The sequence below is a fragment of the Artemia franciscana genome, chromosome 8, assembly GCF_032884065.1.
Source record: "Artemia franciscana chromosome 8, ASM3288406v1, whole genome shotgun sequence".
Taxonomy (NCBI): domain Eukaryota; kingdom Metazoa; phylum Arthropoda; class Branchiopoda; order Anostraca; family Artemiidae; genus Artemia; species Artemia franciscana.
The window spans coordinates 20,486,682-20,506,250 of NC_088870.1; the positions used below are offsets into that span (position 1 = coordinate 20,486,682).

General features: G+C 34.8%; 1 protein-coding gene across 1 annotated transcript in view; it reads left to right on the top strand.

Moving 5' to 3' along the window:
- The first annotated feature begins 4,548 nt into the window (after window positions 1–4,548).
- Window positions 4,549–19,569, top strand: part of LOC136030636 (zinc metalloproteinase-disintegrin-like BjussuMP-1) — a 48,009-nt gene continuing 32,988 nt past the window's right edge. Inside the window, exons 1-2 of the mRNA XM_065709705.1 lie at window positions 4,549–4,627; window positions 14,796–14,892. Coding sequence (XP_065565777.1) covers window positions 4,585–4,627; window positions 14,796–14,892 — 140 coding nt within the window. The 5' untranslated portion in view covers window positions 4,549–4,584. The remainder of the gene's footprint in view (window positions 4,628–14,795; window positions 14,893–19,569) is intronic.

Here is a 19,569-nt window from a genome sequence, read left to right on the forward strand (position 1 = left end):
TCTGAACGGTGATTTAACACAAGAAACTCAGTCTTACTCTCATTAAATCGAAAACCGATACCTCCCTATCGAGAATTCAAAAATGTTCCTCAATTCCAAAGGCTGTTCTACCAATACCAAGGATGTCCTCAGCATAGTTAGCTAGCAAAACATCAATAGCTTTAAATATACATATGGTCAAAAAGTTTTGATGTGGCGCAATAACAGTATTATTAAACGGGACGGAGAAGCAAGAGCGCGCTGTCTAATACCTTTTTTACTGGAAGTACTTTCTTCCACTGTACCAGGTGAGATGGTGACCTCAACTTTGTCAGTTAGCGTTTTAAACACATTATGTATCTATTTGATGAAAGAAATATTAACTCCATGCTTATAAGCAGTCAATAAGATATGCGGATGTATACCTGTGTCGAAAGCTCTAGTTACGTCTTACCCAGAAAAATATAACACTTCATTGTTTTCATGAGCATGTAGAAATAAATTTGAAATCAAATGGTGAGCACAGTCCCGGCCTACTACTTTCTTGAAGCCGAATTAGTCTTCTGATGTATAACATTTATATATCTCGTCATTAATTAATAACTCAAAAAAATTGCACAAAACCGGTGGCTCCCCATAAACACATACCCACACAAAAATAATTTATATTATGTCTTGTTCCGATTCTATCATAATGCTTGGTCATTCCAAAAAATTTGAGAAAGTCAGCATATTTTTCAGAAACCTGCTCGTTTATTTGGCCTTGGGCAAATGGACTAAACTAGAAATTGTTAACTAGAAATCTGCAGCTTTAAAGGCAGAATATCAAATCTGAGTTTACATGTTGGAATACGGGAATTTCCGTCGGACTAAAAAAAATTCTATCGGAATGAAAGTGCTGATCCTTAGAATTTGTTATCTGGCTCATTGTTGGTAAGTCAGGCCATCGCCGACTGTGAAATGTAAATCGGTATAATCCTAAAGAGATTGAGTGTATTTTGTTACTCTACTTGGCGCAGCTATTTGTGTAATATTAAAGTAATTAAATTTAGTTCTAAGTTGCTTCATTTGGAAAATTGTACCTTTGTTTTTTTTTGTTTTGTTTTTTTTTGTTTTTTTTTACTCATTGTATTGTTTACGATGCTTTAGTAAAGTTTGAATCTCCAAGGTTTTTTTCAGCGTTGCATTAAAATAGCATCCCTTGTGAATGTACTTGTTAAGTTATTTCGTGTATATTTTGGTTGACATACTTTTTACTGCTCTATGTGATTTTTTGTTTCCATTATCCATTATAAGAACAAGAATAAATATATAATAAGTTCGTTCTCCTGAATTATTTATTTTTAGAGCTGCATGCTTCTTAGGGAGTTTTCTATCGAGCATTTTTTAAAAAGGAGTTAAGAATACACAAAAAACATTTTTGGGCTGCCGTTTTTCTGGAGGAGCTCCTTTTGAATTATCTGATAGGAATATGGGGTTATTTTCTCATCTCACCCATGCACTCGAACTATGTTGCTAGAGCTTAGAACTACTGAGCCTTTGATTTTCGTAGTAGCAAGTGATTTGTCTAGAAACTTTAATCTTGGTTCTTCTGTGTGATTATGGAAATGCCAAAGAAGCTTTTTCTTATGATTCTGAAGAAGTTTATCGAATTAGATTATGCCGTAATGATTCGCTATGGATTGAATGATAAAAGCATTGTAGTTTCCCCTCTGACCGTTTTTCACGTAATAAAGAAAGCAAAGGAAATGTCACTATTTACTAGGTTTTGAAGCGTTTAGGTTCTATTTTACATTTGTAGCTAATTTATCACTACTTGTGTTTCCACTATTGGCGTTTCCGTTTCTCTTGGAAAAGAAACTATTATCTAAACAAAACGCAATTTTGATATCGGCACTTGTGGTTTTCTTGATGAGACATTGACTTTTCATTTAGTATGATATGAAATATATTTTCCCCATGTGGCTGTCGATTCTGTTTATTGTAAATTTTTTGGGTTTAAATTCAAAAGGTATGTTTTTTTCTTCTTTTTGTTAATGCTCTATAGACAACTTCGTTTGGCTAGACCAGTGGTTCTCAATCGGGGTCCACATGGACCCCAGGGGTCTATGTAATATTTCCGGGGGTCCACAGGCAAAACACAGCAAATTGGGGGTCCACAATGATATTTTGGGGGTCCATGAGGAAAACCAACTCAGAATGCTCTTTATTTTTAAGAATTCAATTTCTACTGAAATATACATTATTTTGAATCGGTTTAGTGACCTACTCGGAATGGATATACCGATTTGAGTTTTCGAAATAGAATTATCTTTGCAAGAGCCCCTCATCGAATTACAAAGTGATGAAATAATATGTACAAAATTCAAAGATGGAAAGTACAATATATGGAAAACAAATGATGTTGCTATAAAGTACCCTTTGCTCTGGGATAAAGCGCAGTTCTGCGTTATTGCTTTTCCTACATCTTATCTTGTTGAAGCTGGATTTAGTCATGTTCCTCAAATTTTATCAAAAGCTCGCAATAGACTTGACATTGTGAAAAGGGGTGATCTTTGACTATCATTAATATCGATATAACCAAATATAAAGAAACTTGTCGAGAAGCATCAACCACAGGGATCTCATTGAATAAACATGCGTTTTCCTTTTTTTAATCACACACTTAATTTCAATTGCTTTTTTTTTTTATCCAGTTTACATAAATAATGTTGGATTGAATTAAACTTCCTGAGGAGCTCTACTCTCCATGAGCTTTAGTTGCTTGCCAATCGGAGAACCTTGTAGAAACTTTTAATATTGAAGGTATTATCACAATAATAGTAATAATAATAATTATTATTATATTAGAATATTTTATTTGTATTAAATTAGTTTTCTTTGAAAAATAAAGCTTAATGGTATGCTATTTGTTTGATAATTAAAACCTTAAAATTTATATTAGTGAAGAATAAAAAATTGTTCTTATGTCCAATAGCTGTGAAGGGGTCCACCAAGATAAAAAGAGGGGAAAAGGGGTCCATTGGGAAAAAAAGGTTGAGAACCATTGGGCTAGACGATCAGCTTCTTTTTCTGTATCTTTATAAGATACAGAATGCATTTGTGTATTATATTGACGCATAATGCATTTAATATTGATATACCTAGAGGGGTCTCTAGCCAAAATAATAATTTTGGCTAGAGACCAAGCTAATTAGTGAAAAGGGGGAGCTAATTACTATATCTACGAGCTACTTATTTTTTCCTGATTTCTGTTCTGTTAGAGATTCCAGTTGACGTCTTTATTTCACGATCATTGGAATTACCGCCTGATAGGAAAAATGTTAATAGAAGTGCTATTATTTCATGTTCGTTACTCTTGTTACCTTTATTCATATCGTTTGTTTTATTCCGTCTAATGAAAGGTGGGGCAAGCATATAATACTGGATGATGAAAATTCCAAAGGTGGCGCAAGCATTTAGCCTAATACCGGCTCATGGAAATTGTCGCAAATATCAATTGAAAACTCAAATTATGTGGAAAATAACCTATCCAAATTAATCGGGTTTAGAAGAACTCTTATTTCTGTTTTGTGATCCCCATATCGGACAAAGATTCCAAGTTTCAATTCCTTATCATTTTAGACCCGAAAACCGCAGATCACCCAAAAAAAAATAGTAGTGGTGCTCCGCAGCCTAAATATGAAGAATGCAGGTCATGGATAATAGGACTTCTTGCCCATTTTTGTTCCAAGAACCGCTTCTGAAAACCAGGTAAATAGCCATGACTCATCTTCGACTTTTGCATAAGGGAGAAGGGGAGTTTCTTCCGGGAAGCGCCGTAGGAACTTGTTATACATTACAAGAGGATTTTCACCAGTCACTTGGGGCCATATCATTTCTGGTTGAGAACCCCCTGGACTAGATATTTCAAGGTGACCTATCGAGTCCCAAGGAGGGCTTCCGTAATATTGAGTTTATCCAACAGGTTGCGTTTGTTATGTTGGAGCGGAACTTCATTGTCGACTTTATTGAATATTGAAACCAAAACCTGGCCTTCGAATGAATTTAAAGAAAACGAAATTGTGTAAAATGTTCTTTTTGAAGTTCTGTAGGTATCGCTCATGCTCTTGAACCTTTAGAAAAGCTGGGTAGAGTATCACTTACACTTTCCTCATTTTTTCCATTAAATGTTGTTGGCAATTTGGATCAAGCGCGTTGCTGAGGAATTTTGTCTTTAAATTTAACCTGGATGATAGAATGACGTTGCTAATGCGTTAGTGCCTGTTGTCTACACACTTGCGTAGTGTCGCAGTAGAGTGTTACTTTTTCTTAATGATCAAGCTCTCCTCTGCCTGAACCTTGCATCCATATTTCAATTTTTTAAGAGACTGCAAGATAATGAGTTTCTTTCTTTTGGGAGGCAAGAAAAATAGATGAAAGTACAGAATTTTGTCAAGAGCCTTTCTGAAGTTTTCGTCCCATCTTTGCCATTCCTTTTTTTCCTGAATGTAGATACAAGGTTTTTCAAATTCGAGTCTATCCGTACAGGTTTGGGACTTCAAACCGTCGAAAACCGTTTGTTCTGCTAAATAATGGGTTGTTTCTCAGAAAGTACATGCGAGGATGCATTCTGGCTACGCCATTAGACTTGCCGTGTCAAGATTAGGTAAGCTCTTTGCTTTTTTTACATCTTGGTTCCTGCACCAAGTGCCTGATCAACACTAGCGTCAATTGATACATAAAGTCATGCATAACAAATATTTCTTTGACTTGTTGAGGCACTAGGAAGAGAGAGGCTGGTGAGTTAACATTGTGTCTTCTTTCACCCAATATTTGTGCAATTTTAGCTAGTCCCTCACAACGGTTCACGAAGAAGTCTCGACTACCAAGAGAATTAATCCTCAGTATTTTTAACCATTAAGCTTTAGCTTGCCTAGCGTCTCATATTTTTATGCACCATGAAAAAAAAATGGAAATGCTACAACGAACGCTTAGGATAGGCATAAAACACTGGACTTGTTGATAACGATGCAGCAGCCAAAACGTTCCCGGAAGAGGCCGGAAGAGGGGGCACCGGCTCATAGGGCACTTTTTGATCTGATCAAGGAAAATTTGAACCTTCATTTTCCAGCTCTGAAACGCGCTAACATTTAGAGTGGGGAGTAGGCGTGGCTTCGTTCGGAGATCGATATGGATAGAAGAGGGGGCGGATGTAATGACATGGGAAAGTCCCTCATCCCTTAGAAACATTTATAGGTGACCTTACCCGTATAAAACAGTTTTGAGTATTCATTTCAAACTCCTACAAGGTTTTTAGACAAGAAGAAGCGGCCTAGTCTGAGAACCTTCAAAAGGTGGCTAGAACTTTATGACGATACCAGTGGACATCTCCGTTCGGAGCTTTGAATGCCAAAAGCAATACCTGTGTGTGGTATCTGGGAACTTTCATATTTAGTATTTTGTGCAACGCATCTTTTGTTGATTTTTCATTTGTTATATAATATAGTACTTCCAATATCGACACAACTATAGTATGAAGTTTTGACTTAAATGTTTCTATAAATTGTGTGGTTGAAGCATGGCGACGTTTTTTTTTTGTTTTTTTTTTTAATGACTAGAAAGGCATTTATTTATTTATTTATTTTTCTAAATTTTTTTTATTTCCCTAGAGATCCCAAATTGAAGAAAGCATAGCTTGTCATGTTTAGAAGGGAGGATCCAGTGAGCTATTAAGAAATGTATATGTTTTTAGGCTACGAACTCGTCTTTTTTGTGCTGTCACATTGTCACTTTTTGTTCAAAGTTGCAATATTTGTTTTGCATTGATTCCCGTTTGTTAACAGATTTATAGTCACTACCATATTAATGTTCTTATCAAAGGAATGAAGAATAATTCAAATTTCACAGTACAGTTGCTATTCAGTGCAACAAAAAGCTCATTATTGTCATGTCTATGGTTCGACATCGTAGGGACTATGTTCAATATAGTTATTTTATGAGCACTATGAAAATTATTTACTAGACAAATCTTTTTTACGCACACACGCAGGAGAGGAAAAAATAGAGGTTGAAAATGAAAAAAAAACGAAAAACATTACTCTCCTAACTCATATACTACAAAACATTCGTTGTTATTAACCGAATTTATTAACACAACATTTTTGTCCGCTATATACAAACACAGTTTACAAGATGCCTAGCCAAACGGGACAATCACCTTGAAGATGTATTTAACTATGCCTGAACCTAGGCCCGTGCTGGTTACCCTTAATGAGAACGGGACAGGAATGGCTCAGGGCACTTTGTGTGTCTAAAGCGGAATAACCAAAACATTTTTTTTAACTATAGTAAACACTTTCAAAATGCGGCGACACATCCTTGGCTGAGAACGTTTGAGCGTTTATGTTTACGCTAAAGTTTGACTCTTTGCCACAATTCTAATTTTTAAAACAATTAAAAACTTTAGCGTAAAGAGCGAGGGATTGCGGAGGAGAAAACCCATTTCATATAAGGAGTAATTTCTGTTCGTTTTAAGTTTTAATGTCGCTTCATACTTTCAGTTAAAAAAACTAGTTTTTTTATTTAATTTTTAGATAAAATGAATATGACTTATATATTAAGATAAAACTTAATATGAAACTGTAAATAATCAGAAAATTTTGAAGATTAAAAAAAAATTAAATAATGTTATTGAAAAATAAACCATAGCAAAAAAAATACCTATCATAATTAAGTACATTTTTATCTAGTGCAAATTTTGAACTTTGAGGGGGACGTGTACTAAGAGCCACTCCTGGATCCGCCCCAGATTAAAGCTCGAAATAAAAAATTGCGTAGAATAATCAACTGAAACAAACCCAAACCTTGAAAAGATTTAAATTAAGATAAAATTTATTCATAGTGAAATGCACATACAATACAATAATACACTTCCAGAGGCTCCGTGGCCTGTAAGGAAACGTAAAACATTGAATTGAATTTGGTCTTTAAACATTGAAGATTCTTTTATAAGAATTATTCATATTGAAAAGCACATACGATAATACAATATACTAATCTTTTCAAGGCCTCCTTGGCCTGTACAGACACAGTAAACGTTGAGTTAAGCACAGTTCTTAAACAATGAAAACTTATTTATAATATTTGTTCATAATGAAATGCACATGCGCAATTCTGATACCCCCCCCCCCCCAAGGTTCCTTGGCCAGCAAGAACACACTGAAATTTGAGCGAAACTTACCTATAAAACATTGAACTGTGTACCTTGTAATAGCACAATGGATAAATCCATGCTTCTCATCTTGGAGAACGCAGTTCGGTCCTGCCTGTTGCAGCAAGCATCTTTAGAAAATCAACGATGATGAAAAAATTCGTTTATCATTTATTTCAGATAAAAACTCGATTTTAAAGATCGATCAATTCTGATATTACCAGTGCTATTCAGAGACAGACAGTGAATGCATGCTTGGAGGGGTTGCTGAAAAAATTTGGGCTGCTCATTAGTATTTTTAACCTCTCTTACCCTGCAAACAGCAAACTTTTTACCTTCTTGTAGGCTAAGGGCCCCGAAAATTACATCCTGGATCTAAACCTAGTACTACTACATTAAATTTAAAGATGATTTTAATGCTTATGTAGGGACAAGGTGAACATACTAAGTGATGTTTTTCTGAATTATTTTTCCAATACACTAATATTTTATTTCCGAAGTAGTAGCAATAGTATGCAAATATTGCATTTTGTTCAGTTCAACATCCCCCACAAAAACCTTAGTAAGTACAATTTAACACTTCAAGCCCCTGAGATAATGCTGATACGTCTTTTTGACGATCTGTGTGCACGCAATGTGTTTTAGTTTAATTTTCAAAAAAGGGGAAACACCCCCTAAAGTCAAGGAATCTTACTGAATATCTCACTATCCAATTCAGCCTATCAAAGAATGATGTTTTTTTTTAACTATTTTTTCTAATGCACTAATAGTTTATTTGCAAAGTAGTAGTAGTAGTATGCAAATATTGCCTTTTGGTTAGTTCAACATCCCCCACAAAAAGAAAGTAAGTTCCAATTTAATGCTCCAAACCCCAAGATATTGCTGATACACCCTTTTGACAACCTATGTGCACGCAATGTGTTTTAGTTTAATTTTTTTTAAAGGAGGAAACACCCCCCTAAAAGTGAAGGAATCCGAATGAGAATCCCAACATCCAATTCGGCGTAACAGAGAACCCCACTGTAGAGGTTCCAAGCTCCTACCTACAGAAATGTAGAATTTTGTCTTTTTTTGCCAGCATTAGATGACGGATGCGTTTCTGTTTGTTTTTGTTTTCCGGGGTGATCATATAGAACTAATGCTCCCAGAATATCGAAAGAGGGGTCATTCAAACGGAAATTAATAGTTCTAGTGCCATTTTTAAGTGATAAGAAAATTGGTTGGTAACTAGACTCCCTCCCGCGCTCTTTTATCCCATAAGGCGTGGGATCAAAATTTTAAACAGTAATTATTTTAGTATAGTTGAAAGGTATAATAACTATGTCTTTGGAGATGAGGTGAACCCCCCCCCCAGATCCAGCGGAGGAAGGGACGTGAGTTTAAAAAAATTTCATTGTTATATACAGTATCTACATATATAAAAATAAGTTGTTTGTTTGTGTGTCTCTGTTGACTGACGTCATGTTTGTGTGTCGACTGATGTCATGTTTGTCGACTGACGTCATTGTAAGGATTCAGCTGTATGTCGTCATGAAGTTGTTTGTCGACTGACGTCATGTTTGTCAACTGATGAAATTACAGACCGGGACACTGGGAATATAAATGACGACCGGGACGCTCAAAGAGAAATTACAGACTGGGACACCGGGGCACAGGGAACATAAATGACGGCCGGGACACAGGGACACAACTACAACGGGGACGCTGGGGGCACAGGGGGATAAATAAATGACGACCGGGACACAGGGAATGTTCGAAGAGAAATTACAGACCGGGACGCAAATGACGACCGGGACACCGAGACACAGGGAATATAAATGGCGACCGGGACACTTAAAGAGAAATTACAGATGGGGGATATATAAATGATGACGGGGACACAGGGAATGTTCGATTAGCAATCACCATCAACAAAGCTCAAGGGCAATCATTAGAATAATGAGGTATAGATCTGAATACGGATTGTTTATCCCATGGACAATTATATGTTGCATGTTCAAGAGTCGTAAACCTGACAATCTATTTATATGCACAGACAATGGGACAGCGAAGAATGTTGTATATTCGCAAGTTTTACGTTGTTAAAAACATGTATATATCCATCTATATTCACAGGTGGGACACAGGGACACAACTACAATGGCGCGGAACTAATATGGCACGTAATGACTTACGCGTGGGGGGCTTGGGGGGGGGGGTGCGAAGCGCCCCCACCAACTAGGTGTTGGGGTGGCGTGAAGCGCCACTCCAACAGCTAGTTTCTTATAGGAAAGCATACCGACATTTTTCAGGAGGGGGAGGGGGGTTATTTTTTGGGGATGGATTTTCTACGGGGAGAATTTCCTATTGGAATGGAACTTTCCTGGGGGAATTTTACGCGGGAGAATTTGCCTGAATTCGTATAAGAAATTCTTTGTATTTGTTTCGCCTTCTCATTGCTGACCCAATTTTACATGTTGAGATGCTTTGAGGGAATTGTCCGGAAAAAGTTTTCATTAGAGTTGGAATTTTCTGGGTAACTTTTACATGCCGAGGGGGGGATTTCCCACAGGAGAAAATTAGGGAATTATAACCATGAGAAATTCCTCGTGGAGGAATTTTCTGCGGGATAAATATTTCATTGGGAGGGGATTTCTGGGAAATATATTCCACATAGGAGGGATTCCCACATGACTTCAAAAAGGATCAGAAATTAAATAAAAACAAGTTCTCCTTCAAATGAAAGTATGCGAATGAGTATTTTTCAGGCGGAATAGTAAGCAATTAATTTTTTTGGGAGAACTCACAGCTAAAATGAATTTCCTGGCGGAAGAATTTTACGTTGGAGGAACTTTCTATAGAGTAATTTTTCGTGGGGGGATTTTCCACAGAGGGGGGGGGCGGACTTCCTGGTTATTTGAAAAAAGATCATAAGTTAACTTTTAAAAGCGAATTTTTTCTACTTAAAGTAGGGAGTGACATTATAACTTAAATCCAACAGAAATTATTCCGTATATGAGGTGTGCTGCCCTCTCTTCAATACACTACTCTTTACACTAAAGTTCGACCTTTTGTCTCAATTCCTTAAAGAAGATTCCTGAAACACAAGGGCTGTGTAATTACAAACACTTTTTAAAAGTTCTTGAAAAACCTTTAGCGTGAAGAAAGGGTTATTGAGGATTGGCAACCCACCTTATATACAGAATAATTTTTGTCCGTTTTATGTTTTAATGTTGATCCTAAGCTTTCAGAAGAAAAAAATTGTATTTTATTTAATAAAGACAATTGACGATTCATTTCTGAACTTGAAGCAGACAGTTTATTGATAACAGCGTTCGCTTTAATTTAGTTTAGCATATCTCTCATTGTGCGTCAGAATCAAAGTTTCTAATTTCATCAGTCACGGTTGCTTTCAGCCTTCTTTTATTAACTTTAGGTCTGAAAAACGCTCTGTCACTGGTGAGTGCTTTAATGATATTACTACCAACTACAATTACTAACAACTCACTGTAGTACCAAGACGCCTGAGGCTAACATAGCTACACACGTTTCTTCTCCATCCCAATCTATTTAAAACCTCCCTCTTTACACCCACACAGGAAGTTTCTTTTTTCCTTCAATCCTTCCTTGCGATATCTTCCCACCTCGGGTGACGTGCTTTTCGTTAGGCCCTAGAAGATTAGCCGAAAAGGACAAATATTTTGGAATTTTCTAAAGTTCTGTGCACTGGAGACTGTACATGTTATAGTGAAGAATCAATTAGAATGCGTATTTTAGATGTGTATTTTTTTTTTTGCTATTGCACTCTGAGAAGTCTGTTACCGTTTTACAACCAAACTCTTCAACTACATCTTGTTCAATCTTCTTGGTCTCCATATGCTGTTAAGATACAAAATCCTCAAAGACGTTAGTGGTATAGTTTTGCAAGATAGATTTCCTTCTTAGGCTAGGCCAACCAAACATAACGAACATCAATTCTTCTATAAGTATACCTTTATCAACAGCAGTGATCATGCTCAAATTTTATATAGTGCACTTTCTGGAAATCTAACTTTGTATTTGGTAATATTTTTAGGGTTAAACAATGCAATGTCAAAGTACAAGCATTTTTGTTTTACTCATCGATTTTCCATCGTTTATGTAATCCTGTCTACAATGTAGTTAAATACATTGACTCTAAACACATCATCGGGAGATGATCAAGTTTGCTATTCATCACATTCTTCTGTTGCCGTCTTTCTAGTTTCCTTTTACGTTTTTTCATAAAATCCATTTCAGTAGGCATATCCTTAATTGTGTAATTTTTGGATGATGCTTCAATTTTTTTCTAACAATATGACGACAAATGTTTTAGCTGCAGCCAACGTTTCTTTGAATTTGATTCGCAAAGATGTCAGTTTTGAAACATATGATTCTAAAACTTGGTTAAAAACAGATGGTTCTTGAGAGCAGTCTAAATTTTTCACTTTGAGGCAGTCACAGAAAGTCAAAAAAAGCGTTTTAACTAAAGATCTGAAGAAAAACCATAGCGGTAATAATTGTTACAAAACTGAGGAATTTGAGAAGAATTCCTAAAGCTTACTTTGCTAAAAGCTTACTTTGCTTTTGAATTCATTTGACATGGAAACCTATTATGCCATCAGCTCGTAAAGAATACTGTTTGCTGGCCGAGACTGATCAATCAGGAATTGAGAGGTCCAGTTGTCAATTTTCCCAAAGATTTTAACAGTGGCAACGCCTTGGCTGCTCTAACGTGTAGCTCTATTTCTCCTGGCTTTTAAACTGAGTTTTCTTCAGTATACATGTGTAGCATTGTCAATGAATCCTTCAAAAACACCTCTGCTTCATTAAGAAAACCAAAAAACAGAATAGTTGACGGCAGGATCAGTGCTGCATTGCAGATTACTAAGTTTAATGCATGTGCATAATACCAAGTCTGGATATGGTGTGGTATGATGTTCGTTCTTTTAGCAGTCAAACTGTTGTGTGCTTCACTCATTTTCGATGACAAGTTAAAAACATTCGCTACGCAATTTTCAATGGCGATTCCCACCTCTTCCAGAGTATCTCTTAATTAAACTATCAGCAGTTCAACCATCCAATGTTCATATGACACATTTTGAAGATAACAATCTTTTAACTACTTCACGCTCAGGCACAAAACGGACCACAAATACACACTGATTGTTTTTCGAAAGATTGTTAAGGCCAGGAATATAGAAACTTTACAGCTCCTTGTATCTTTAATGGTATTGCTTCTTTCGTCAATTTTTTAATAATTGGAAATTTTTTTTTATCTTTTGCTTGGTCTTTTATAACTGGTTATATTGGAGCGAATCGTAAGTTGACATTGCTGTTTTTCTTTTTGTTTAGCTGCCATGATTCAGCGACGGACACTAAAAGCGCTTTGGAAGCTTCATGTTTTCGATTCTTTGATAGAGTTGTCTAAAATCGTCCCATCTGGCTTGCAAACTTGACTTAACTATTTTAATTTGCAAAGCGGATTTATCAAAACGAACGTTCGTTGAAACTACTTGCATGAGTCTCTCGACCGACAGCAGACTTCATATTGCACGAGACAATGCAAATCATAAACGTGACTATCAAACAACAGGAAAGCTGGGTGATTCCATTTTGAATATTCCTGACTATCGTTCCTCTGAACCCCAGCCTCTTGTGGAGGACTGTCTCTAAAATTATAAAAAAATAGATGGCTGATGGTTGCACCGCTACCCACTTACAAAGGGTAACCGTCGCGTTGCCTGTCCAACCATATTACTCGAGAGTACCAAGCCCATTCTAACTAATGAAAACCAGCGTTTAAGCGACAGAGCAAAAACACATGCCAGGCGGGTGATTTCCTATTACTAATAGTTGTCCGTTTGTTATCAAGTTAATGCAAGGAAAATAAAGAACAAACACCTCAAATAGCATATGCATTTACACCTAGCCTTAGATGGCCTTCCGTGAAATTAACTTCTCGACACCAAACATTAATATAGTTCTAAAATTCTTTTTTTGAAATGAAGAGCGCCATTACTTTACAAAAAAAGGGATACACTGGGATTTTGCCCGGTGTCCCGCCAGGTCAGACACGGGCCTTCCTATTTAAGTCGCTGCTATTGAAAGAAGCTTGAGTGAATTAAGGCTATTTAAAAATTGTTTTAGAAACAGGACAGCCGAGTAGCACTTGAGATAGGTGAGTTTGATCTCTATTGAACATGATATGGCTTCAAGGATTTCATAAAAAGACATTAGAAAGACATATCCTTCGAGAAAAGCGAACTAACAGCGGACTGAAGGGAAATTTAGAAATTGTTCTCCAGATGTTAGGATGAATTAAATAAGAGGATGATAAAGTCTGTTTATTCGGGGTAGAACGATGGTGTATATAGGTGGAGATTTGGACCCGTTATAAATAAGAAAGGTTCTAAGTTTTTGGCATGGCCTTAGTTGGAATGGGGCTAATAATACCCTTCTATTTGAGCACTTTACGTCTAAAAGGTGTGAAGTGTCAATCATATGAGTACTGTCCCTGTAGCAACAACTGACAGAGACAGCAGTGACTTCAGTGATTTTTGCATGTGGTTGCAGGACAACTATCGATTAAGGATAAATAAACAAGTTTAAAGTAAAAAGTAAGTACTTAATTATTAGGTTTTTATTAGGCTATTAGGTTTTTTGACTATGCTGAATAAAATGGCTATCTCAGAGTTTTGATCCGGTGACTTTGGGAAAAAACGAGCGTGGGAGGAGGCCTAGGCTCCATTTTTTGGTCACTTAAAAAGGGCACTAAAACTTTTCATTTCCGTTAGAATGAGCCCTCAAACGACATTCTAGGACCAATGGGTCGATACTATTACTCCTTGGAAACCCTCCCCCCCCCCCAAAAAAAAAAATAATAAACACGCATCCGTGAGCTGTCTTGTGGCAAAAAATGCAAAATTCCACATTTTCGTAGAAAGATGCTTGAAACTTCTACTGTAGGGTTCTCTGATACACTGAATCTGACGATGTGATCTTTGTTAAGATGCAATGACTTTTAAGGGGTGTTTCTCCTTATTTTCTAAAATTAGGCGAATTTTCTCAGGCTCGTAACTTTTGATGGGTAAGTTTAAACTTGCCGAAACTTATATATTTAAAATCAGCATCAAAATGCGATTCTTTTGATGGAATTATTGTTGTAAAAATTATAACAACAATTTTAGAGTTTTTTAGAGTTCGGTTACTATTGAGCCGGGTCACTCCTTACTACAGTTCGTTACCACGAACTGTTTGATTTGTGACTATGATGCACTTTACAATGAGGATTTGCGTGGAATATTCAAGAAAAGCTGTTCGTGAAATTAGAGAGTTTAGATTTTGAAAATGCTATTTGTAGATTTTAAAAGAAAAAGCTGCTGTCTAGTATCGTTTAAAGCTGAAATTTAAAGAAGCTGCTCTTTAGTTGTGACTGTGATTCAGGATGCGGATTTGACGGGAATCTTCAAAGAACACCTGGATGTGAACCTAAAGTGGTTAGATTTTGACAGTGTAGAATTTTGTAGAATTTTGTTTTTTCTAAACTAGCTTACCCATTTATCAACTCCTTCTTTTCCTTTATCAAAAATAAAGAGTATTATGGTGTAGTCTCGTCGTGTTTCAGGTAATCAGGAAAGAGAATTAGTTGAAACCAGCTGTTCAGCTCGCGATGCAGAATGTTGCTATGACTTGCAAGAAGAAAATGGATTGATTGCATTTAAGTGAGTTCTTTATTAGTTTTTTTTTTAACTGCTGACATTCCTTACTTTTATTTCATTCTGGGGGAGATTCACTTTATTCTAGAAATTTTCCATTAAGTAGGTTTATTACCTGTTTTCTTCAATGCTTTAGCACCCGAGCCTCTATAAAGGGGAAACCGTTGCTGATGTGCTTTCTGTTTCTTTTGCGCATTTATTTTAGCTGTTTGAAATTGGAAAAAAAATGCCAAATTCAATAAATTTGTAAGATGGACCATTGTTTCGAAAAAGTAATGACGAAAAGGTATTTCTTTTTTTGAAGAGAGGTATTTTCAAAAATTCTATGCTCTATAAAAATGAAAAATATGAATGTTAACTGATTTTTTAAAGATTATTGATTTATTAAAAGGAAGTTGAAACAAAATGGCTGAACATAGATTAGTTTTCTTTTTTCCTTCCATTTTCTGCTGGTTCCATTTCTACTGGTTTTTAATTTTAACGTAGCATTAAATTGCCAAGCGTATATAGTTAGTATCGAATTTAGACTAAAACGGTCATATATTCAAATAGGAGGAACTCTTGGGAGGCTTAGAGAGTTTACGCACCTCCAGGGAATGTTTGTGGAGAAAAGTTGAAAGAACCTGCTATCAGGAACATCGTTTAAAGTTTAAATGTGGATATTTCTCACTTTCCTATTTTTATACATTTATAATGTATTCTTACTCTTGTCTCCCAGAGTCATATTGCCCTCCATCCCACTTATCATGTGTCCATGCTTCAAAACACCCATCCTCCCCCCAAGGACTCTAAGGTATGTCAAATTACCTTAATAGCTACGAAGACCACAATGCCTTTCCGTATCAAACTAAAAGACAATAGAGAATTTTTTATTCCAAGACAGTGGAATTCAATTCAGTGGATCTTTGCATTTAGTGTTTGATAATTTAAAAACTGTTATAAAGAAATCTTTCCTCTTATCTAGTAAAAGGTTCTTAAAAATAGACAGTTATAATAAAAAAGCCATATGGACAAACTGCTTTAATACTACAGTTAACTTGAGATGTTACAGCTTGGATATGATTTTTGAGTTATTGGAATTTGTTTTATACAATACTTATATAAGATTTGGGGGTGATTTGTACAAGCAAATTATGGGAATTCCCATGGGGGGGAATGCCAGCCCATTTATAGCTGACTTGTTTTTAAGTCAACTAGAATATAAATATATGATGGATAAGAATAATCCAATTAATTTAAAACATGCTTTGTCAAATAATAAAAGATATTTAGATGATATTTTGGTCTTAAATTGTAAGGATTTCATTGATATTTCTAAAAATATATATCCATCAGAGCTTATTCTTGAGCCTAGTCATAGCGCTGGTCATGAAGATCATTTCTTAGATTTAAATATTAATATTTGTGATAATAATAAATTAAGTTTTAAAATGTATAATAAAACGGATGATTTTGATTTTGAAGTGATTAGTTTCCCATTCCCTGAAAGTAATATACACTCAAATATCACATATTCAGCGTTTTTCTCACAGTTACTTCGTTATGCAAGGATTTGTAGTAATTATATTGATTTTAAAAATAGATGTAAAATCTTAAGCCAAAAATTGATATCAAGAGGTTTTTCTGCAAATAAATTAACTTGGCAATTTAAAAAATTTAGTTTTCATTATAACGAACTTTTAAATAAATATCAAAAGAATTATCTAGAAATGCTTAAAGAAATTTTTAACTAATTTGGGAGGTTTGAGAAATGTTGTCACAGCGCCATTTATTTTGAATTGCGTTTCTAATTGAGCGTAATTTTTTGAAAAATTAGCCACATGGTAAAGATGAATTCTATAATTGTTTAGTTCATTCAGGTTTTTTGCAATGTGTTAATATTTGTGATTTGGTAAAATTTATAATATTTAGTTTACCTATTGTTGCTAAAGGGAGGGATATATTAACAGGATAAGCTTGTTTTGGTTTTGGTTTTACTTGGTTGTTTTACATTTGCTGTTTTTTTTTTTCATAGGCATGTAATTTGGGGGTGATACCTGACGCGGGGATGCCATGGATATTCTGTGGTAGCCACAACACTGTGCTGGGTAGAGAATTTAGAGTGGCGAAACCCAATATAGGCCAGTGTATTCTCCTGATGAGCCCTTATGTTGGGTGTTGCCTCTGAATTATTTGTCTATATTATTTTTTCTATTGTTCAGTAAATGACGACTTATACTTATTGACGACATGACTGCCTGTCCATGGATTATTCTTTATGGTTGATTGTGTGTGGCTATGCTGTTTGACCTATGTGATTGTATGGATGAGTAGGGTTGAGGCCTCATTCAAGTGCTGGTCTATATTAATCACTAATTTAGGAAAACAGTCTTCCTTTTCTCCTTCTGTCTCTTTATTTTATTTTATTTTATTTTTTTATTTTTTTTTTTTTATTATTTTTTTTTTTTTTTTTTTTTGTGTGTGTTTGTGCTGTAGCATTGGTGATTTCTCTTTTCATGATATTATTCCAGGTTGGATCCAGTGCTGGTGGAGAAAATTTTTTTAGTTTTCTCCCCGACAGACCTTTACCCTGGTCCAGGTTTTTAACCTGATATTGTTAATTATTGGTGAGATGGCACTTATGCAAATTTCATGTTCTTTCATCTTTTTGTTTATGTATTTATTGACCTATTGACCTATTGACCTTGGCATGTTTTTTGGACTTTGATTGTTGGATTTTGATTTGGATGTTGGTTTGTTTTGGATTTATTTTCAATAACTTTTTATGCAACAAAACACAAATATTAGCCTCGGAACTCGGAACGATTTTTTGAAAGTTAGTAAGTGTAAAAGTCGTTGTTTTCTTTGCCAAGATCATTTTGTCCCACGAACTTCTGTTAAAAGTACATTGTATAATAAAAATTTTGCATGCAAGTTACGTGGTAATGTTAATTGTAGAACAACCAATGTAATTTACCTATTAGAATGTAATAAATGCTGCCTACAATATGTGGGGGAAACAACTAATAATATATATAAAAGATTTTCTGGACACAAGACAACAGTTAATAATGAAAAAACTAATAACTATCTAGTTCAACATTGTAGTAGTGGTAAATGTTCCATATCAGATATAACTGTCACAATTTTAGAAAATTTAGAATTAGAAAATTTAAATAAAGAAGAGAAGAATAATAGACTACGTAAACAGGAGGATTTCTGGATCCATACTCTTGGTACAGCTTATCCTTTTGGGCTAAATGATCGTGTAGCAAAATATGGTGACATGTCTCATGTTGTTGTTAAATGTATTGATGGTTTTATGGACCATCCTTCTTTTACTTGTCCTACTAAACGTAAAAAACGATCGAGAGGACATAGGAAAAATAATAGAAAAAATGAATTAGATGTACATATGCTTTCTATAGATCTATGCCAGCTACTTGAATCTAGGGGTATGATTTCTGTAATAAAGTGTCTAAATAATTTATCCAAGAGGAATTTAATCAAACTTTTCTGGATTGTTAAGAATAATACAGCTCTTGAATATAATTTTAAAGTAATATGTGATACAATTTGCATTCTAACTAAAACGAAATTTATTTCAAAAAAGAAAAAGTTTGATAAGATTAGTAATAAGGATAACAGATTATATTTACCTATTAATTTTACTTGTAAGCAGATTGAAGATATTAATTTACCAGAAATTTTAAATCAGCGGCATGTGAAACAGGCCCTTCCTAGTAATTTAAATCATAATGATAGTCCAGTTTTAACTTATAAATTTTCAAAAACTATTGGGCAAATTATTTTTAATTATAATTTAATACTAAAAAAACTAGATAGCGATATAAATTGGAAACCGGTTTGTAATTGTAAGCAACTTGGCCCATTTGTAAATCCTACTTACAAACATGTTATAACAGGGGACTTGTCAATAATAAAGCAAGATGATCTTCAAATTATAATGAATAAAGGGGCTAATTTCCGTCTTTCTCATCATCTGAAACCATCGAGTGTTCTTGATGGCTTGGAAAATGATTTTGATTTATTTATTGATAAGTGGTGTAAGAAAGAGAATAAAAATAAAGAGAGTTTTCAAAGTTGGAAGAATTTAATTATTAGTAGAGTAAGAAATAAAATATATTCTAACTTAAAAAATAGTAACACTAAATCATTATTTTATAATGCGAAGATTAAACAAGCAATTGCTAATCTAAAGAACGAATTTGTAATTGTGCCAGTGGATAAAGCTAATAATAATTTTGCCATAATTTGTCAGAAACTGTATTGTGATATCTTAAAAAGGGAGTTATGCACAACTAATGTTTATGAAAAGGTAAATATAGAGGATGAGAATTTAATTGAAAAGACTGAAGAAATACTTTTTAAAAATTTTAATATTAAAATAAATGACAATGATAAAAAGTTCCCTTTCCTATATTGGACTGTAAAATTTCATAAGAATCCCCCTAAACCACGGTTTATTGCAGGAGCAGCTAAATGTCCAACCCGCATTGCTGCTACTGACCTCTCTTTAATTTTAAAGGAAATTGTAAATAAACTTAAAACCTATTGTTCTGGTATTAAAAAATTTTCGAATTTTAATCCATATTGGAGTGTTAATAATTCACTGCAGGTGATAGATTCTTTAACAATGGTTTCAGCTAAAAGAATTGAGTCTTTCGATTTTGCGACAATGTA